This window comes from Lissotriton helveticus, chromosome 8, assembly GCF_964261635.1.
Source record: "Lissotriton helveticus chromosome 8, aLisHel1.1, whole genome shotgun sequence".
NCBI classification, from domain to species: domain Eukaryota; kingdom Metazoa; phylum Chordata; class Amphibia; order Caudata; family Salamandridae; genus Lissotriton; species Lissotriton helveticus.
Window position 1 is genome coordinate 1,330,717,285 of NC_136069.1, and position 22,637 is coordinate 1,330,739,921.

At 46.2% G+C, this 22,637-nt stretch overlaps 1 protein-coding gene across 2 annotated transcripts in view; it reads left to right on the forward strand.

The window, feature by feature from the left end:
- KDM6A (lysine demethylase 6A) overlaps positions 1-21,389 on the forward strand; it is a 1,083,812-nt gene extending 1,062,423 nt beyond the window's left edge. For both annotated transcript variants that reach the window (XM_078658310.1, XM_078658311.1), the window contains 2 exons: positions 19,899-20,069; positions 20,489-21,389. In XM_078658310.1, the coding sequence (XP_078514436.1) occupies positions 19,899-20,069; positions 20,489-20,518 (201 nt within the window). In that variant the 3' untranslated portion in view covers positions 20,519-21,389. The remainder of the gene's footprint in view (positions 1-19,898; positions 20,070-20,488) is intronic.
- Positions 21,390-22,637: the final 1,248 nt, after the last annotated feature.

A 22,637-nucleotide genomic window follows, 5' to 3' on the forward strand; every position in this document is an offset into this window, starting at 1 on the left:
TTTCTCTAGTTCCCCTTGGTGCGCAAGCCACTACCTTCGACAGTATTGTTTCACGATCGCGTTTCCCATTCTCCGCGTATCTTTTCAACTCAAGGTCTTCTTTCGGAAGCTTTGTGGAGGGCTGTTGAGCCTACCCGCATGCGGCTTGCTAGCACTCGGTGGAATGGACTCGTTTTTAATTCTTTCCCCGGTGTCGCACTAGGTTATTGCGCACAAACTTGCATGAAGTATGCAACCTCTGTCTATCCCCGGAACACGATGAACAAGACTGCGAAGAGTGCTGATCGTTTTGATCCAAGAAGAGGCTCTGTGACCGTCTGGCTTGACGTCGCAAAATGCATCAACAAAGCCGTTCCGCACCGGATATCTGTAGAAAAGATTCCGACCAGGAAGAGTTCCATGCACAAGGAGCCGAAGAAGAGGGGGAACACATCTCTGTGTCCGAAGCCGACTCCGACACGGAGAAGCAAGTAACACCGGGTCAGCGTACCGTTAGCACTGCCCCCCCCCCCCCCCCTGCCCCCACCCTCGACTAAGGAAAAGGCTCCGGTCCTTCCTCTTTCCTCTGGCCACGGTTGGTACTGAGAAAAAGTTTTGGACGCTCCGGCCTGGCACCAAAACACAAATCAAAGCCTTCTGGCTCGAGTCGGTCCCATTCTGAGACCGAACCGAAACCTTCGGCATCAAAATCAAACCATGTTTTAGTGGCCATCCTTTTGCTGCTGAAAAGTAAATCTTCGGACCCATTATCTTCAGAGCCAAAACTTCCGACACCAAAAAGTACGGCACCAAAAGGCAAAATACCTCTCACATCTAAAAAGCCTTCTTTCGACGTTCCGCCTGCTAAAACCGATCCGAAACAAAAATAACTGGTTATTCATCCAATCTGATAGAGACTATTAGCCGCAGATTCCTCAACGTAGAATTTTCCCCAGGCGTGAGACTGGAGCCGGAATTTTTTTTGCCACCGTATCCCTGCGTGCCGGGGGGGGGCATCATGCGACTTCTCCCTGGCGTCTGCGTACGTCCGTCCGTCCCCCCCCCCCCCCCCGGAGACAAAGAATATATGTAAAAACGTCATGATAACATGCAGCAGGACTACAACCCCAACCAATAACAATGAAGGGGAACCAGTCCGGGACAAACAAGGCACGACAAGACTCCAAGAAAGCCCCATCACAGAATGTAACAACCCCCATAAGGAACAGGGGCAGAGGTCAGGCCAAAAGAGCCCAACCTAGAAGATAACAAAGGGGCCAGAACCCCTAGTAATGAAAGGAGAAGAGGGGGGTAGAAGGTAGGCCCCAACCTGGGGCAACTAGAGCACAAGAGCACAGAAGTACCTATAAACCTATCCTCCAATGTGCCAAAAAGGGAGGAAAGGAACAAATAAACAAAACGAACATTCTGTCAGAAAGCTCAACAGAATGCACTCACTGAAGACATAGCCACCCACAGGGAGCCGAATGCAGAAGACCAAGCCAAAGGTCCTCGCAGAACGGGAAGGAAGGGCGGGCCGTGAAGGAATCTGCGGTTAGAATCATCTCTACCAGATACATAGTTACCGAAGGTAAGTAACTCGTACATCTGATGGAGACTACTAGCCGCAGATTCCTTAATGTAGAATAGATACCCTAGCCATACCCAAGGGGAAGGAGGGTCTGCAAGAGCACCCCACCAGCCTGGACATAATAGAGGGTCCCACAGGAGACGAGGCCAACGGACAGGTAAAAGATCCCTGTCCCCCAGGCAAGGGGAACCCCGGCATCTAGAAGACCACCAACCCCAGAGGGGATGCGAGAAGACAAGAAGAGAGGCCGCCCGCCGTCCATCAGCAGGAGAAACGAGGGCAAGGCGAAAGGAGGCAGAGCCCCCCACACCCATTCAAGGTATCAAGAACCTCCCCCAGAAGCCTTTATGCCCAAACAAGGAAGAGGAGCACCTAAGAAGAGCAACCTAGAGACTCCAAGGAGAAGAGGTAGAGCAAAGGCAAGCCCCTCCAATCCCCCCCCCCCCCCCACCCCCACAACCACCACCGGGGGAACACGCCCAGTGAAGAGGGCAGCCAGAAGGCAACAGGCCAGACAGAACGGCCCCTTCAACAATAAGGCAGGTGGAAGCAGAAAGGGTAGCCCAAGGTCACCCAGGGAGATCCGCCCAACATCCCGCAGGGACAAACTGCGCCCAAAGAGGGTTTGTCAGTTCCAGCCTCAACACTCATTTCCAGCTCGAGTGTTCTTGCAGTTACCAAGAATGATGGCGTCTTGCATCCTAATAGTTGCCTACGCAAGACTTCAAATGTGTCCCCTTAAGAAATGTTTAGCACTTCGGTGGAATCAGTCTCAGGGTCAGTTATCAGATCTAGTGTTGTGGGCGGCGCACCCTTCGCTCTCTGCAGTGGTGGAATCCACAAAACCTTTCCACAGGGCGGCCCTTCGTCGACCACGTTCCACAGACACTGCTAACAGCAGACACATTGCCCACTGGTTGGGGAGCCCATCTCTAAACTTACACAATTCAGGGTATGTAGAGCCTGCTGCAAAAGCAGCTTCACTTAAATCATCTAGAGCTTCTGGTGGTATTTCTAGCGCTCAAAGCCTTTCAAGTTCACCTTGTAGGCAAAGCTGTCCTGATACGCACAGACTATAAGAAAACAGGGAGATGGGGGATACTCTCTCCAGCTGTCACAACTTGCACAGACAATCTGGAAGTGGGCCATACGTCACAAAATGTATCTCCCCGCAGAACACCTTCCAGGAGTAGACAATCAGATCGGAGATCTGCTCAGCAGGCAGAGACAGCAGATTCACGAGTAGGAACTCCACCCTCAAGTTCTCCTCGCGTTCTTTCACATGTGGGGCTTCCCAGAAATGGATCTGTTCGCCACACAACAAAACTCAAAATGCCCAAGCTTCGCCTCCATGTAGCCACACCCATTGTCCAAAGGCAATGCACTATGGATTAACTGGTCAGGGATATTTGCCTACGCTTTTCCGCCTCTCCCATTCATTCCACTAGTGGTTAGGAAGCTCAGGCAGGCATCCTTGACACTAATCCTAGTTGCTCCAACATGGGAGCTCTCAGTAGTCCCTCACCAAAAACTACATCTCACATCCAATCTCTTAACGCTGAACCGTGGTGGGATAAGACAGATCCCGGTTATCTCAACCTTGCGATTTGGCGCCTGAAGTCATAGAGTTTGTTTACCTTAGTCTTCCGCCTGACTGCATTAACATTAGCTAAGCGGCTAGACGTCCTATTGCAAGGGCTTGCTATGCAGCAAAGTGGAAGCGGTTTGTTATTTATTGTAATAACAATCCAATCAACCCGCTTAATGCTTCAGTTCAGAACATCATCTGCTATTTACTGCATTTACAACGCTCAAACTTAGCATACACATCCATACGCTTACATCTTGCTGCAATAGCTGCATACCTTCAAAATAGACAGCATCTGTCTCTCTTCAGAGTGCCTGTTATTAAGGCATTTATGGAAGGACTCAAGTCATTCCACCAAGACAATCCTCATGCCCCAGTGTGGAATCTCAATATTGACCTCGCCAGACTAATGGGTCCACCCTTTGAGCCATTGCACAAATGTGAGCTGCAATTTCTCACTTGGAAAGTTGCTTTCCTCATTGCTATTACGTCACAGAGGAGAGTAGGTGAGCTTCAGGCACTAACCATAGAGGAACCTTTTTTACAAGTATACCAAAACAAAGGGGTTCTTCGATCTAATCCTAAATTTGTACCCAAAGTGATTTCTGCCTTCCATTTCAACCAATCTGTTGAGTTGCCTGAGTTCTATCCTCAACCAAAATCTGTGGCAGAACGTGCTCTACACACCTTAACCACATCGATGCTCGATGAGTTCCAGCCCTGTGCTGGAATATGCAAAAACCCATTATTCATGACGAGCTGGGCTCGTCATGAGCGTGCTGGGAGGCTACTGCATGACGAGCCCAGCTCGTCATGAGTGTGGAAGGGGTTAAATGTTAAAAGAGCATTACTGTATTCTATAAATAGGACAAAACCTTTCTGTAAGACTTAACAACTTTTTGTGGCTTTTGCTCCGCCTCATAAAGGCAATCCCATTTCAAAATCCGTTATTGCACGTCGCTAGTCAAATGCATACAGACATGCTACGAAAAAGCGAAAAGAACCTTAACAATTCCCTCTAGAGCGCACCCCACCCGCAAACAGGAGGCTTCTATGGCTTTCTTGGGAAACATCCCCAAGCTGCAACATGGTCTACACCTCACTCATTCACAAAACTTTTTTGTGTAGATGTGTTAGTAAGACAGCAAGCTAATGTGGGCCAGGCAGTTCTACGTACACTTTCAAACAACTGCAACAGCTACAGGCTAGCCACCGCTTTGGGAGATTACTGCTGTGTAGTCTACGCAAAGCATGTGATCTACAGCTCACATGCCTCGAACGGAAAATGCTACTTACCCAGTATGCATCTGTTCTTGGCATGTATAGCTGTAGATTCACATGAGCCCAACCGCCTCCTCGGGTACCTATACCTGTTGCAGTAATATCTTATTTAGATACATACGCAGACATCTCTATTCTACTACTCTTACTAACTCCATTATCAATCTCTACGGGAAAACAATCTAACAATGGAGTCGATGCCCATGCGCACTATCACCGAAAGGAGGAGTTGCCTACCTTGTAACTGGAAATGACTTCTTTGAAGAAAAACAAAGTCTAAACATCCGGACCCAACACTAGAAGACAGTCTATGCAAAGCATGTAAATCTACATCTCTACATGCCAAGAACAGATGCATACTGGGTAAGTAGCATTTTCGTTCCATATCCCAGCCCTGTCAGCCCCAGGCGTTACCTACAGTTCATGGTAGGTGTGAGAAAGTACCCACTTTTTGCTGAATTGCTGATGTGCTTCGACTGAGTGTGCCCTGGGCTCCTGCCAACCAGGTGCCCAGGGCCTGTGTTCCTTCCCCAAAACTGTGTTGAAACTGAAACCCAATTGGCATCTCTCGCCACCTGTCAGCCCCTAGTAAATGGTACCCTGAGTACCCAGGGCAAGGTGACCAGAGAAGACCCCTAAGGGCTGCAGCACTTATTTTGGCACCCTTAGGGGTCCTGTACCCTGACACCCACACACTGCCTTTGCAAGCTGAGTGTCTAAGTACAGAACTGAACAAAGAGTCGACATGGCACACATCCCTGTGTGCCATGCCCACAAACTCACTGCCCAGGCACAGGCTTCTCTCAGTCACCCCTCTAGCTGGGTGCCCTATGCCAGTGGTGTGGGCACAGGGGCATGAGACCTGTGCCCCTACAGTACCCAGGGCCATTCTTGGGCACTGTAAGTGCAGTGCTGCCATTAAGAGTATATGGTGCAGGGAGGTTGTCATTACGAACTCCACCGCACCATGATGGCTTCACTGAAGACTGAGAAGTTTGATATGAAATTTCTAAATTTCTCAGCACATTAAACCCGCACTGATGCCAGTGTGGGATTTTATGTAAAATGCACGACAGAGGGCATCTTAGGGATGCCCCCTGAAAACTAACCAGCTCCCAGTGTCCTGACTGCGTGGCCACCGAGGCTGCCATCCCCAGACATGTTTCTGGACCCCTGGGTCGAGAGCCTGCCGCTCTTGGGGGCCTGAAACAATGCACATCCTGGGATGAGGTGCCAAGCCTCCCCCCCCCCCCTCCAGGATGGGCAGGGGAGGCTTTAAAGGCATACCGCCTTTGTGAGCTTCTCCAGGCCACTTGCTGTATTCAGCAACTGGCCCCCACTGGTTCTGACCCCACTCTGGCGGGAAATCCTAAGTGAGCAACGGGGGTGTGCCAGCCTATGCCAACCCCACCCCTCAGGTGGAAGAGGCGCGATGAAGCACGACTCCGGGCTCCGGCCATCTTGAAGATGGGGAGCCCTGCCCAAACACAACTAGGCTCCTGCCCCCCTCCCACAGGAGAGGAGCAGACGAGGGGGTGTACCCACCCCAGGAGAGGGACCCATTGGTCCCTGTCCTTGCCCTACCTGTAACGCCCCTAAATGTAGTATTTAGTGGCACCCTGAACCTTCCTTCTTCAGATCCCGATTGCAACAAGAACAACAACAAGAAACAAGAGAACCTGCCGTGCAGCTGCTAACAAGAGGACGACACCAACTGACTTGGCCCCAGAACCCTACAGGCCTGTTGATCCTTGAACCTGCTCCTGCAAAACTCCGGCATCTCCTGCGGACAGCAACCTCGAAAACCCCGGAGGACCTGCCTGCCTTGAACCTTCCAAAAGACTGGGACTCCCATGAGCAGTGGTTCTGCTCAAACAGCAATACCCCTGGTGCCAGCCAGGAACTGTGAATCCAGCACACTCTGCACCCCGCCATGCCCGGCCTGTGCCTGAGTGACCAAAGACCACGAAGGCGTCCCCCGGTGACTGTGACCCGGAGTCCAGCGCACAGAGACCCTCCTCGACGACCCAGACAACGCCTGCAGCCTCAGAACCAGGGATCCCTCCAACCGAGACCAGCTCAGGCTAAGATTTCCCAACGCCAAAAGATACCCCTGCACCCAGCGCCAGGCGGCCCCCTGTGCCTTTGTTTGGGGTACCTACTTCTTCTCCAAGGTCCCAACTTACCCCTCGAAGTAGTGGTCGCACCTGAAGGATCTCCGTCCCCGAGCCTGCAGCCTTTGTTCACTTTTTAACTTTCCCATTGGATAACATTGAGTGCCCAACGGCTCAAAAAGCACCCTGCACCCAGCCGCCTGAGTGCTGCTGGAAGTGCAACTACTACCCTACTCTACTTCCCCACTTGCCCTGCGTAAGTGACCAGGAGCTCAGCTCCCACAGCCGCGTGGCCTGCTTACTTGCAGCCACCAACCGAAGCCCCACCCTCCATAGGATTGGATTGGGCCTACTCTCTCTGCACCCGGCTGCCCCTGTGCTGCTGAGGGTGTAACTATTGTCATAGAACAATCAACAAGACCCTGTCCGGGGGCGTCAATACGAGTCAGTAAGGAAGAGGAACAGTCATATAGTACTGATAACCACTCCAGCATCACACAATTAGTGTGGAAGTGCTTTAACTGCTATGCGCCAAGATACATAAAAGACCACTTTTCCTTGACAGGGAAACAACGAACACCCAGTCGTGTGACCCAGCTAGGTCTAACACACACCTCCACCTTCAAAGTATGGAGTCACATTCTCCTCAGGAAAAAATGTGTGACGGCCAAATGACACCTCACGGAAACACCACCAACGGGGTAACTGGTATGTAATTTCCAGACAAGCCCCTGTCTCATCATCGGTAGTCACTTGGTCCTCAAAGAAAGAAGGGAAAGAGTGTCCAAACACAAACAACACAAATATGTGACAAATTGTGAGAAGCAGAGACAGTCTGCTAGTGACAAACATATAAATAAAAAGTGCATAAAACACACAGCAACTAATTCCCTTAATCAACTTTATTCATAGGGACAGTTTTTAGGTGCAGTGTCAGTAAAAAGGCTGGTAGCTAATCATGCACACCATTACCTAGTGTCAGTGCCGACATGTTTCACTGCCATATTCTGTAGGGCAGTTTCATCAGGGCTGCACATTATGCTGCCACTTAACTTTGGACACTTGCTCTTTGTTTACTGTCAAGGAAAAAGGTCAAAGAAATAATTAAAACCATGTAAAACCCATAGAGCAAAATGAAGTGCTGTCCTTGATAGGTGTGTGAACATATTTACCCTCAGACCACCTGGTTGATCATACCGGCTGCCTAAGGGATGAACGAGATATGTGGAACTCCAGACGTGAGATCCTACATTCACTCCAGCCTGTAGCTGTATGCTGGGGCAGACAAGAACACAAAACGTGAGCTCAGCATCCTGCATTCAGCTCTACTAGGGCCAGTTAACAAATAGCCAAGCCCAGTATGCACAGCACAGCACAGCGTATTAGAAAGTGCGTGTGCATTTAATCTATGAGTCTGTAAGTTCTAGACGACACCAATTCACGCACCCTTACGAGCCACAGTTAAAACTGCAGCAACCTGCTCGATGCAGGATTTCATTCTGCAAAGTCGCTACAAGCAGAGCCACCATAGAGTACTCGTGTGTGCACACACTACTGCCCATCAGAAACGCCAACTGCTGCCTTTCTAGCGTCTAGCGTAACAGGCATTCCATCTGTACTGTATGGGGAGCGGGTTTACGCTCAAACTACCCGCGCCCAGAAACTCCTCACCGTGAACGCTCAGACGGAGCGTATTGTCTCATCCATTCTGTCTCAAGGTCCCAACTCGATAGATACACGCCGACGGTGTACCACGCCCAATGCTGCAAGTCACATGACTTACCCAGCAAAACGGGGCGGCCATCTTAGAGTGTTTGACAAAGATATCTGTAGGTTATAGGGACCCCACCTCTGAGATATATCTGTCAATTTCAGAAGCCTAACAACAGAATTGCCGATCTTCGAAAGCAGACAACTGGGTCTGTGTCAGTATGCCCATTTTCTGCATGTTTTAAAAAGACAACTTTCGAGGACTTACTCAGCCACTATGCACCACCACATCCACGGCTGTCATCTTGAGCTAGTCACTCTTCCTCACAGCTAAGATTATAAAATTACGAACCATGGGACCTTGAGGAGGTGTAACTATTGTACCTTTCTGACCCTCTGTGACCCCTGAGTCTATGCCCAGAACCTTAACTCTACCAGTCGAGTACTTACCTAAAAGCCGATAACTCATTTTCCTTCCATAGGATAACATTGATTGGTTTCACTTGAAATTTCTTCTGTGTGTCGAGTTTTGAAACTTTAAAATATTCATCTAAAATCAGCCGAATAACGAATTCTGAATTACTCACCTGTGATCAGAAGAGAAGCCAGTACTGCACCTTTTAGCCCAGCACTGAACCGTAAAAGTAATTATGAGTGTACCTACCAGTAAGTTGAATTTCCTCCCATAGGATAGCATTCTTGGTTTTCACTGAAAAGTTTCTAAGTGTCAACTTTGAAAATACATTGATATTCTTTAAAAAATCACAACTGTAATCCAAACGCTTTTACTTAACTGTTTACAGCTTAAGTCCCGGACAGCACCCAGGATCCAGTCCTGTGGTTAGAAAAGTAATCTATAAAGTAATCAATTGCATTTATCTAGAAAAACCCATTGAGCTCAATGTTAAATTGTGTTTGAAATTGTGTTGCCTATTGCAACCACTGTAGCAATTGTACTTAGTCTATTGCCTTTTTGCAAAGTAACTACCTAAAGTCACTCATATTGAGAAAAGTATATTTTGATACCTTGTTGGTTCTAAAATAAAACAACTATATCTTTTGATATAAAACCATTGGCCTAGAGTTCAGTTCTTGAGTGTGTGAGACCATTTGCTGACTGAGTGTGTGCAACAAATGCTTTACACTGTCCTCTGATACTCCGTTACTGCTCGGCCAAGCTACCACTTTAGAGAGTAAGGTTATATCTAACTTTAACCTCTGCCATACCTCTGGAGACTGGGGACTCTATACACACTGTACCTTACTTTGGTCCAGTATATATAGAGCTACTTTCTTACAGTAGGCCATGAGCATTTTCAGTTTACAGTTCTCCCCTTTGGCCTTACCAGCGCCCCTCGGGTGTTCACGAACGTGATGGCGGTGGTCGCAGCTTATCTGTTCAGATCAGGGGTTCCAGTCTTCCCCTATCTCGATGACTGGCTGTTGAAGGCGGGCTCGCCCCAGTCTTTCGCTCCCACCTCCAGACTACGGGAGACCTTCTGCACTCGCTGGGATTCACTATCAACGTGCAGAAGTCACACCAGATTCCCTCTCAGAAGCTCCTTTTCATCATAGCAGTTGTGGACACAACACAGTTTCGGACTTATCCTCCCGAGCAGAGAGTCTGGGATGTTTGGGCTATGATACCAATGTTTCAGCCTCTATCCCGGATTTCGATCAGATTGACTCTGAGGCTGCTGGGCCACATGGCCTCCTGCTTTCTGCTGGTGGATCATGCCAGGTGGCGCAATATCATGGTAATATTTCCTAATTCGTCCTGAGCTCACAGGGGACTGCACGTAATTGCAGTGGTGGCCCAAAAACCATAATTGGGTCAGCAGCAGATCTCTTGCCCTTCCCCAACTAGAGTTGACCGTAGTGACAGATGCGTCACTTCTGGGTGGTGCGGTCACCTGGTAGAGGCGGAGATCAGGGGTCTCTGGTCTCCGGTGGAGTTCGGTCTCCACATCAACCTTTTGGAGCTCCGGGGGATCCGTCTTGCACTGAAGGCATTCTTTCCTTGTGTCAAAGGAAGAGTAGTGCAGGTGTTCACAGACAACACCACCGCCATGTGGTACTGCAACAAACAGGGCGGGGTGGAGTCGTGGATCCTATGTCAGGAGGCTCTTCGCCTTTGGACATGGCTGGAACATCAGGGCATATCCCTGGTGATTCAACACCTGACAGGTTCTCTGAACACCAGGGTGGACTAACTCAGCCGTTGGTACATGATGGCTCACTAATGGCGTCTTCACTCGGAGGTGGTGCAAGGTCTCTTTCAGCAATGAGGAGAGCCTCGGTTAGATCGGTTTGCCACCGAAGAGAACATGCAGTGTCCGCAGTTCTGCACGTTGGAATTTCTAAGGCGGCACTCGCTCTGCGACACTTTTCGTCATGAGTGGAATTGCGGCCTCCTGTACACCTTTCCGCCTGTACCACTTCTGCCCAGAGTGCTGAAGATGATCAAGCACGACCAGGCCCAAGTCATTCTTGTGGCTCCGGACTGGGCACGAAGAGTCTGGTACCCCGAGCTCTTAAGCATTGCAATAGATCCTCTGACCAGATTACCTCTTTGGGAGGATCTTCAGTGCAGCAGCCACCTGAACTTATCCAACCTCAACCTCACTGCATTGAGATTGAGCGGCGAGAGTTGACAGCTTTTGACCTTCCTCCTGAAGTTTGTAATGTCATCTTCGCAGCCAGGCGTCCCTCCACTAACAGAATACGCCTACTGATGGGAAGAAGTTTGTGGCATGGTGCACAGCAAAGGCTGTGGATCCCATTTCTGCCCCTCATTCTGGGCTTCTCTTGTATATACTTTATTTAGCCCAGCAGGGCTCTGCCCTGGGCACTCTTAAAGGCTACCTTTCGGCCATATCTGCCTTTCTTCACTTTCCTGATCAGCCTTCTTTTTTCAAGTCCCCTATTGTTTCTAAAGGACATTACTCACCTCTTTCCTCCTTCTCCCTTCATAATGCCCCAGTGGGACTTGAACCTGGTCTTAACCTATCTTGTGTGCTCCCTTTGAGCCTCTTTACAACTGTGCTCTTAGGCTCCTCACTCTGAATACAGCTTTCGTTGTTGCCATCACCTCTGCGTGCAGGGTGAGTGCGCTTCGGGCTTTGTCTTCAAACCCTCCTTTTCTTGCTCTTCATCCGAACAGGGTAGTTATTCACACAAGGCCCTCTTTTCTTCCCAGAGTGGTTACCTCTTTTCATATAGGACAGACCATCACTTTGCCCACTTTCTTCCCACCTCCACACCCTTCCCAGGAGGAGGAGAGACTCCACTGTCTGGACCCCAAATGTGTGCTGTCTTTTTATCTCGCCTGCACAAAAGATTTCTTGGTGGACGATCAACTCTTTGTTGGAAATGTGGGGGCCAAGAAAGGTTGGGTTGTACAAAAACACACCATCTCTCCATGGGTTGTCCTGTGCCTTAAAATCTGTTACTCCTTGACATAGAAGGAAGCCCCAGTGGGACTGCGTGCCCACTCTACCAGGGCAACGGCAGCGTCTACTGCCTTGAGGCGTGGAGTCCCACTCCTTGACATCTGTCAGACGGCCACATGGGCATCTCTGCACACGTTCACCAAACATTATTGCCTGGACAGCCAAGTCCGGAGAGACTGTTACTTCGGCCGTTCTGTTCTTCAGGACTTTCTGGTGTGAACTTGGTTCGCAAACCCACCTCTGGGTGGGCTTTGCGTGGGTATCTATTCTAAAGGCAAGGAATCTATAACTAGAGTCTCTTTGAGATGAACAAGTTACCTTCAGTAACGATGTATCTGTAAGAAGATGTAGTTATAGATTCCTTTCCGCCTCACCCATCCTCACCGTTCTGCAAACTGACTTCTAAGATAGGGACTCCCTTCCAGGGCCCTAGTTATGTTCACCAGTGGTCAGTGTCGTCCATGGCTCTGCGCTTCTGGCATGGAAGTCGTGTCTGAACTGACGTCAGTGCGCAGGGAGAGTGTCTAAATAGACACCGCAACGTCATCCCGGCAAACACGATGCCGTCGCCATTTACCGACGTGCATGGGTACTGCTAATGGAACAATTCTCCGGATCCAGTTTGACTCCTGGGGGTAATTCTAAAGGTAAGGAATCTATCACTACATACGTATCTCACAGATGTATCGTTACAGAAGGTAAGTAACTTGTTCTTTAGGGAGGTGTGGCGCCGCGGCCAGGGTGACTGACGCTGGAATCTGGGGATCAGGGTTCGAGCGCCGGCGGCCGATTAGCCCAGCACCATGTGACTCTGGGCAATAGCTTGCTTAATCTTCCCGATGGCCCCCAGCGCCTAGAGACCCTTATGGGTGATTGTTCTCGCTTTACAAATGTGTATTATTATTATTATTATTAGGGAGTGAAAGGTAGGACTAAGAAACTGACATCACTGTGTAGGGGTGATTTGATGCAGTGGTTTCTTGACGGGGTGGGGGATCACGAGTTACTGTTGAAACTGAGCAGGAGCATAACGCATCTACAAATAGCAGTGTCTTATTACCTGGAATCCGCAGTCCTTTGTACTTGCTTTTTCATAAAATAAGAGAATACCAGTAGTTCTCTGTGCCAGATTACACAACCATTTTACTAGTAACAAAATAAAGTTTTAGCGCAAATCTGTGATATTATAATCTCCAGGTAAAAAATAGCAGCTGCTATCTTGTGAAGGAAGACTCTTATAAAACAAACTTTCAACCTATTCATTGCCTTCCTGATTTATCCTCTGATGTCTGCCATGATGTGGGTGATCTAGCCAGTCAAGAGCATTATAGCCTCCTTTTTACAGATATCTATCTCCTTTTAAGAATATAGTAGTGAATGAAGACCTCATTCACCCCAAGGGTAAACATTCTTCATTTTCAGACAGAGGACTTGGGTTTGAATACATTAAACTCATTGATGATGACCTGGATGTAATTAAAGTGTCCAACACCATTTTTCCAGAAAATCATGGTTTACTGTTTTTTTATAGGTTTGTTTGTTGTAGGTTTTGGTCTACTTTCCCCTATTTCAGCTTAGTTTATAAATATGTTATTGTTAATATGAGTACACAGGACATTTTTTAGCATGCTTTGTAGTATGTGTCTTCCCTAAGGTTTGTGTAAGATTTGATGTTTTGCTTCCTGTATAGATTAATAGTAAGTTTGCAGTGGGAATATTCATGAAGTTCCTTGGCACAAGTGGCACTTATAATTTTACTCTTAATTCAGTTTTCACCTGTAGACTAATACCTTTTAATCAAAATGAGTTAGTGTTCTGCGGTGATGCCTCAACCTTTGGTTTCTTCCCCAGGCGTCCTACTGGATCCGGAAACTTTTGAGTTGTATACCTGCATGCTGTCAGGTAGCTCACTGAGGCTCCGCTCTGATAGTGCTCAAATGACATGTAGAGCCATTTAGACACCACCCCCACATGCCGACATCTGATAGAGACTTCTGGCTGCAGATTCCTTACCTTAAAATTACCCCCAGGCATTAGACTGGATCTGTAAATTTTCGAGCAGTACTCCTGCGTGCCGGTAGATGGCATTGTTCTGTACTGTGTTGTCCCCACTGGAAGTGACTTCATGGTACCTATATAGGTGCCACCACAGCATGGTGTCAGTTCTTTCCTCTCCATGCTGCTAGCTGCAGATGCGGAGGTACCTCTGTTCTCTTTAGAGACCCATTTACCTCAGAAATTACAAAACCGGTTTGCAAGGGAAATGTCCCCCTCCCAAGAAGACCGGGTTTAATCTTTATAGGGAGCTTTGCAAGCAGATTTCTTTGACAGATCCCAATCAGGTTTGCCTGTAGTGCCTTGGTGCTCATGACTCAAAGGCCTGCTGTGGCTGTGCGTCAGTGACTCCAAAGGCCATTTGGGACTATGAGGCAAAACTCTACGTTGCCAAGCTTTTCTTATTCCAAAGGTTGGTTTCAGTTTTGTTCCGGTCCAGAAGCCAATAGAGAGGTCTATAATTGATTCTTTCCAAATCTTTGATTAATGGTAAGAAAAACACTCCCACTCTTATACATCTGAGAAGGTGCAAGGACATCGTCCTGCCTATCGATCTCGCTCCCAAAGTCATTTGACATTGGACCCAATTCTGCAATTTGTCCCAGCACAGCCTGAGTTTCCAGGGCTGTCTGCGGTATTGAGGCAGATTCAAGAGTGCTGCAAGACCATGCTAGGACTATTTAGGTATTTTCTGACTCCCTCTGACATGTTTGCAGGGCCCACAGAGCCGAAAGGTCATCCATCTGGGATACCGCTGACTTATTTGCCCTTGGTACCATTTGAGCTCTCGGAACCACTCATCAGGGCTCTACTGCCCCCGTTTCTAACTCCGCTTCTGATTCCATTTTCTGCACCAGTTCCTAGAATGTCCATTCAGTCCATTGACACCTGAGGATGCTGCGCAAGGTATTGAACTCTCGGAGCCGCCCCAAACTCGACTGAGGCCGTATTCAGTGTCCATCGGACCGCAGCCTTTGCCCGCTACACCAGAGCCACTTAATGTCTCGGTTCCGCAAGCCAGGCCTCAAACACTACCTTCTTTATTTGAAACAGACTACGATAATGAGTATGGTGCAGGAGAGCTTAGGCAACCATACCACAAAGAGGCTCTGTCACTTTGTAAACCGCCTGCTTCTGATAGATACATCTGCCGTGTGGATTCCTCACCTTGTGAATATCCCCCTTGCGTCAGGTGAGGAATCCACAGGCAGATATTGTATCTACCAGAAAAAGCGTTACCGAAGGTAAGTAACTTGTTCTTCGCAATGGTTATGCAGATGGCAGCCAAGGTGCTTGACATTTAGATCTCCACCTTGAAGGGCAAATTTACATTCTGAATACACACAATCCGCAGCTGTGGAAAAAATGATAACCCAGCACAACCCCAATTATTCCATTGTGTAGATGCCGGCCACAAGTGCTTTTTCAACCTGTATTCAGCTGCTCGAAATACATATAGGGACTCACATCTGAGCATACCCTTCCACACTTGTGGTGGCCAAAACGATTCATAAAGGGGGTGGTGATGGACAGAGTATCTGAGCTGGGATGGGGCAGTGAGCTAAATAACGGTGATGGATCAAGCCCTGATCTTTGGACTGGTTAAGAGTGGTCTGCTTAATTCAGACACTCTGTTCATCACCACCCCCTTTTCTGAATCGTTTTTGGCCACTATAGGTGTGTCAGGGTATACTCAGACATGAGACCCTTGCTCACTGCTCCATCAGAATTCAAGCAAGCCGGGCCGACGACGGCTGAAATGCCAGAAACCGGTCCCCGGAAGCTTGTCTCCTTTCTGGTGAAGAATTGGCTTGGTAGTTTGGTCTGCCCTGTTCCCATGATGCACTGGGCCAGGGACAGACTAATTTGCATATAGCCAGGTTCTGAGCTGGGATGGGGCAGTGAGCTAAATAACGGTGATGGATCAAGCCCTGATCTTTGGACTGGGTAAGAGTGGTCTGCTTAATTCAGACACTCTGTTCATCACCACCCCTTTTCTGAATCGTTTTTGGCCACTATAGGTGTGGCAGGGTATACTCAGACATGAGTCCCTTGCTCACTGCTCCATCAGGATTCAAGCAAGCCGGGCCGACGACGGCTGAAATGCCAGAAACGGGTCCCCGGAAGCTTGTCTCCTTTCTGGTGAAGAATTGGCTTGGAAGTTTGGTCTGCCCTGTTCCCATGATGCACTGGGCCAGGGACAGACTAATTTGCATATAGCCAGGTTCTGAGCTGGGATGGGGCAGTGAGCTAAATAACGGTGATGGATCAAGCCCTGATCTTTGGACTGGGTAAGAGTGGTCTGCTTAATTCAGACACTCTGTTCATCACCACCCCCTTTTCTGAATCGTCTTTTAATTATCAGCAAAGTGAGAGCCTGAATTTACTTACACAGCTCATGTGTTATTTCACTTATTTTACATTGGATTCATGTGAGTCATTACTTCATTTCTTGTATGAGGTTTAAACACGATCTAAACTTAAATTAACATTCTAGACATTAAATCATATTGTGCGAAACACATACAGCACATAAATGCACAGTTTCATGCTTAAATTATAAAAAACATTTTTCAGAGGTACACCAGAATCAATTGAACTTCAGTCCTGTCTGTGTTATTTCAGAATGTCTTTTTAGGGACTGATTATCACCATGGGGCAATTTTCAACTGATGTGTCCAACTCGGACACCCTGTTTTTATTTGCTACCCTTGGCGACCGGAGCGATGAATCTGCTCAGGAAAGCCGACGCGTTTCCAAACCCGGTGCAATCATTCGGGTTTTTCTTCAGGGCGAACCTAGGTACCTGATAGGTTAAAAATTACATTATTAGTGCCTTCTCCTGATTCAATTGAAATTGCTATACTGCAGTTTATAGGCGCCCGGAATTACCTTCTCAGTCCAGCGCCGCTTTAACGTGAGAACTCTGCAATTATTTTTGTTTCACAACTTATGGTGGTATGAAAAGAGGGAATCATTTTGTATCTGTGTATATTTCCACAAGGGCATTTTCTTAGAACATACCGTGCATTCTCAGGACTTACTTGTAAGTGATGAATACGGTGGGCTCGTGCTGTGGACGAATCCCACGTTGCAACAGTCTAACGGATTCACCCCTCTGTTTTAAAAAAAAAACGTGTGTCAGTTCTGCACGACAATAAGTTCAAATGACAAAGCACTCTTACAACGCGAGCATATCAACAAGGCTTACAAGGGAGCGAGTTCTTACTTGTGTCTGCCGTGATTATGTTGCTGTCTAATGACGATTCTTCATTTTGGAAATTGTTTGGCCGCCTTCAATGCTGTTTGGCTGAAAAAAGTTTGAAGGCTTAGTTAAACATGCACGCTTATGGCTGCGGGCTGTACTTGGGGCTCTACGTTTTAGTTGATTGCTCACCTTGCTTCTTTTGGTGTGATGCTCGATTAAACGCTCCCGCTGGTAAGCATTCGGTCGTGGCGTTGCTGTGTGTATATAGACACCACGCCTCCTGAGTCTTGCGAATCTTGTCTCAAGTGTTTCTGGGACTTGTAGTTTTGTGACTTTGGAAACTTACAATTTAAAAGGGAGCGATCACTATAATTTGGGGGTGTATGTAACTGTTGCTCATGTGTGATTTTAATGCGCCTGAGTGCGTTAAGTTGAGCGCCGGTGCTGCTCCCAGGGGGGTCAGTAAATGTTCCTTTGAAATTCGGAAAGTTCGTTCATCCCGTCAATCACGCAGTTGAACTTTAGTATCAGATATGCTTCCCTTTGCATTAGTAAACTGTCCACGTCCCCTCCTCGTGGGGGGGTCTTAATGCCGGACAATACAGTCCACTTAAAATCCTTCTCACTGTGTCCAAATTGCTGAAAATGTTGTACCATCGGGGCTGTTGGTATATTTTGTTTTATTCTCGAGCGATGCTGTGCTACCCTTTGATTTATTTGTTGGGTCATCTTGCCTATATACAGTTTTGGGCAAGGGCAGATTATGGCATACACCAAATTGCGACTTTTGCAATTAGTGAATTCTTTGTGTGTCCATTTGATGTTGTTATATTGAAATTCTGTTCCTTCTACCGTGTTGGGACAGGACACACAAGTGCCACATTTGTGGTGGCCTTCTACAGGCTTCAATTTCCATAACGTGCGTAGGTCAGTTTTGACCTGACTCACCCCCAAGTCTGCCCGAACAATCTGTTGTCCTATGCAATCTAGAAATGGCTGGACATCAAGGACTCTTCCTGGTGGTGAACCATGTGGCGGGATCTTTGAACAAACTTAGCTTCTGACATCTAGTGGATCACGAATGACAGTTACACCGAAAGGTTGTGCACAGTCTTTTCTGTGAATAGGAACGCACAATGTTCGCAGTTATGCACATTGGATTTCCCAAGGTGTCTGTCTCTCAGAGAAGACTTCTGCCTCAAGTGGAACTCGGGACTCCTGTATGTCTACCTGTTGATACCTCTCCTGCCCAGTGTTCTGACAATCGGCTCAGGAACAACCAAACCCAAGTCATTCTAGTGGCTCTGGATCCGTCCGATCAGGCTGCCCCTCTAGGATGAGCTGCTGTCACAGAAACAGGGCATGGTCCTGTACCCACCCATCTGCATTCTTCTCCTTCGTGCGCGGGGATTGAACGGCGAAAGCCCAACACCTTGTACTTGCCTCTGGAGGCGGTTGATAAAATCTTGGCAGCCAGGTGTCCCCCAACATAGACTTTATACTATGCCAGTTGTTGGTTGGGGCATTACATGACAGATACACCCCCTTCAAGGCCAGGTTATCTGATGTTTTGTTGTTTGTTCTGTCACTCGCCCAGCAAGGCTTTGTTTTGGGCGCCCTTTTAGGTTACCTTTCGCCCCGTTCAACCTTCTTATGGTTGCCGGACCGACCTCATTATTTCAATCACCTGTTAAGATGCGTTTATTAAAGGACTCTGCTTTATTTTCTATTTCTCCCTTTGCAATGCCACAGTGGAACCCTAACCTGGTAATATTTGATATGCACAAGCTTTGAACCACAGCACAGTTTTTCCTTGTGGCTTATCTTTAGGACAGTGTTCCTCACTGTCATAACATCAGCACTCAGGCATAATTTTTTCCGAAATTAGTGACACTGTTCCACGTTCGTCAAAGCATCACCGTACCGGCGTTCCATGCTCTTCCTTTACCACCTTAGAGGAGAAGAACACTTTTATATCAATAATACCAGATCAAACTGAGTGGGCAATCTGCTCTTTGTGGGGCTCATGGGAGAGAATGGCAAAGCCATGCACAAAATGACCATCTCGCTCTTGATTGTGCTCTGGATCAAGATCTGCTAAACATTGGCCAAGAAGCAGCCCCCGAAAGTGTTAAGGACTCCTTCTACCAGAGCTTTGGCTACTACGACTCTGTTGATACGACGTTCCGGTCACTGATGTTTATTAGGCGGCTACTTGGATGTCCCAGAGTGCGCCCAGAGGTGCTACTCAGTGTCTAGATCCAGTCTAAAGCCTGAGTAAGTATTTAAAAGATGAGGAATCTGGCGTAAGATGAGCTCTACCTGAAAGAGGTTTAACAAAGGCAAGTAACTTGTTCATTGGAGTCAGATAGCTTCTGTGATTGAAAGAAGCCAATTGCATCTTATTACCCTATTCCATGGTTTCTTGAAAATCTATAGACCTCTACAACATCATTATGGGTTATGTGGCATTTGGATCAAAGGCAAAGATGCAACATTCAGGATCTTAGATTGGCAGTTGCATTCCTGGAAATCAGCAAGACTGCTAAATGGTCCGCCACACATGCCATTGTTAAGTGGCTGATGTCAGATGTGGCAGGACAGTTTTTCCAAACTTTTTTCTTTTTAATCAATTTTCCCTTTTAGTATCCCTGCCACCAACTACTGTGCCTCTTTTTGTCATTACTCAAAAAGGATACTGGTGGTATTGTGAATATTTGTATGCAAGAGCCATGTCCGCATTCCAGTTAAGTCTATGTATTAATGTTAAAACAAATTGGGGGATCCTCTTGCCCAGCGGAACAGAATACAAGAGAAGTATTTAATAATAAATGTTCTCTGTTGATAGAACTTGTTTTCTTGCGTAGTGATTGTGGAGTATTAAAAAGAGCCCTAAAATGTCACTATTTCTTTCCAATAGGTCGAGGTCTTTGATCTTCTTTTTGTAACTAAGGAGAGCAAATTTGAGAAGACCTATATCGTACATTGCCATGACTGTGCTCGTAAGATGTGTAGAGGCTTGGAAAATTTTGTGGTGCTAGAACAATACAAATTGGAGGACCTAATGCAAATCTACGACCAGTTTACAATAGTAAGTAAAGGCAACCAGTGAGTCCATGGAAAGATGCACCTTAGGGCTGAAATATCAATGCAATTTTAGGTCTCATGAGCACAGAAAAGTGTTGTTTTTTCTCTTATACTCTAAAGTTAATTTATGAGTGGGTTAGCACTGGTATGTAAAGCAAAGATGAGACCAGTTGTACTAATGTATTGCAAAGTGCAGGATTGTGGTAGAGGCCACTTTCTAATTCTGTATTGTGTGGAAGATAAAGGCCATTCATCAAAGTTACAAAATACCAGCCACTCCCCAGTGAATACTTTGTATAAAGTATTTGTTAACATTAACTATGACTCCAAACATAAATGTTTAGATACGGTTATAGATCCGAGAGTAGATTTTGTTTATAATACACTGAAAAAAATGATTTTTTTTCTGGTTTTTTTCCTCAGGCTCCTCCATTGCCATCCTCCTCATCCTGACATTGTTCCATGGACAGTAATTGAGATTGTTTCTGATATTCAGGAAGTAATGAAGTTCTGCACCACTTTTATTTTTTAAGGATTTTTTGCTTTCCCCACAAGGCTGCTGGCTGAAAGCTGTGTCTATGCAACCTTCCATGTGCGGAGTGTCAACCACCTGGACAGGAGAAAGTACTGCTCCTATCCAAGAAGGACTTTATTGAAATTATGCTGATCCAGCTGTTCTTCAAAAAATAATTCCACGTTTTGTAAATATCTGACAAAACTGGCAACAATATACAAACTACTGACTTGAAGACCACCGTTTTTGTATTTCTCATTTTCTTTGCAAATTTTTCATCCATTTCTTTTTTCACCCTCCACTACCCTTTCATCTTACCCTTGGAAAAAGTACTAGCTTCGTTAGTTATTTCTTTATAAGATAGATGAGAATTTTAAGTCTTCTTTGGACAACTTTTTTAAATGTGAAAATTAGGTGGGATAATTTTTTTAAAGCTTTTATGTTTTTCTGTCTTGTTTTTGAAACCATGATGGTCGTTACACTTTGGTTTCCTAAATAAAATAAATGTAAAAAAAAAAAAATTAACAGCCAAGTCACAAAGATAAATGGGTTGCACATAGACTAAGGAATAAATTTCAGATTTGTGATTTTTGTTTCTAATCTTGATGTAAATTTACACTATTTATAAATACATATTTATTGCTTGAAAATATTTGTGTATGGAATGCTGTTATTTTTTCCAGATTACCTGCCATTGAAATTTTAAGGAGTTGTGTAATTTCAGACACTTCTCCTTTTACATTTTCTATATGTAAATAAAACTGCTTAGCATTGTACAGAAACTTTTATTAAAATTGTTTAATGTTTAAAGAGTTTCTATTGTTTGAGTTTTAACAAGAATCTATATACAGAACCCTGTCTTGTGTTTTTTTCTCTCAACTGACTAGATTTATATTAATATATATATATAAATATATATCTGCAAGTGTTTATAGTTAAAAAGATTTATATTTTCTCATTGAAGGTGTTTGTAACATATATGGTAGATTGGTGTCTACTGTAAAGTATAGCTTTTTAATTTCTAACTATATACATACATATATAGTATGTATCTTTAAGACCCTCGGACTGTTATGTCAAATTACACTCATTGCAATAATATAATAAACTGTTGCTTGAAAAATATAGCAACCCAAACTACAGCATGGTTGTAAGTAAAGTAATGTAGATATAGATATTGGATCTTAAAGGATCGCTAATGTTATTCTTTGTTGGTGTTTGTATACTAACTAGAATACATGCAATAGTGCCACTTTGTTTAATTTTCAGTACAGTGCATTGACCTTTTTTAAGCAACTTGTGCAGCACTGCTGTATTTTGTAAAATTGTTGCCATCGAAAATTTACTTATTTATTCTTTAAGTAGGAAATAAGGGTATGGATTTGCAATGAACACTTCACTTATCTGTGGTAACCATCTTTCTAGTGAGTAATCTATCTATGTGCAGACTCATTTACTCATGAATCCTCCTAGGCAGCAGACTGATTCTGGAAACTTGACATGGCTCTCCAGCACCAGCAAGTGTCCCCTTGGCAGAGTCCTCTCCGGCTCCTGGCCAAACGTGACATCACAGAGCCTTAAAAGACACCACCTGGTGTTCCGCTAATAGTACCCATCCTTTTTATGCATGCTGCTCGAGGTGGAGACCGGAGTACCAAAAGAAGCTGCAGTCCATTTTGGAAAATCAGTCGGAACCAAGTTACTACAGAGCATCTACACGTCTGACCGAGAAGTGTCTCTGGAATCTGTAGGTAGTGCCCAACAGAAAAGATTGTTACTAAAGGTAAGTAACTTTTCATTTTGATGGATACTTCTACCTGTGGCTTAGGCACCTCAAGAATCAATACCTCATGCAGCGGATGTGAGGGGCAGTGAAGATGAACAGTGCCACAGGACAAGTCAGACTCCTCAAACCCCAGCGAGAGGCAGAATATGCCCAAAAAGGCAAAGCCAGAAGTCAGCAGCTATACTGGAAGAGCAAACTCACCTGAAAGTAAAGTACAAGCACCTGGGGAGAAACCATCTTAGCCTCATTGTACTGGGCAGATTGATTCTAAC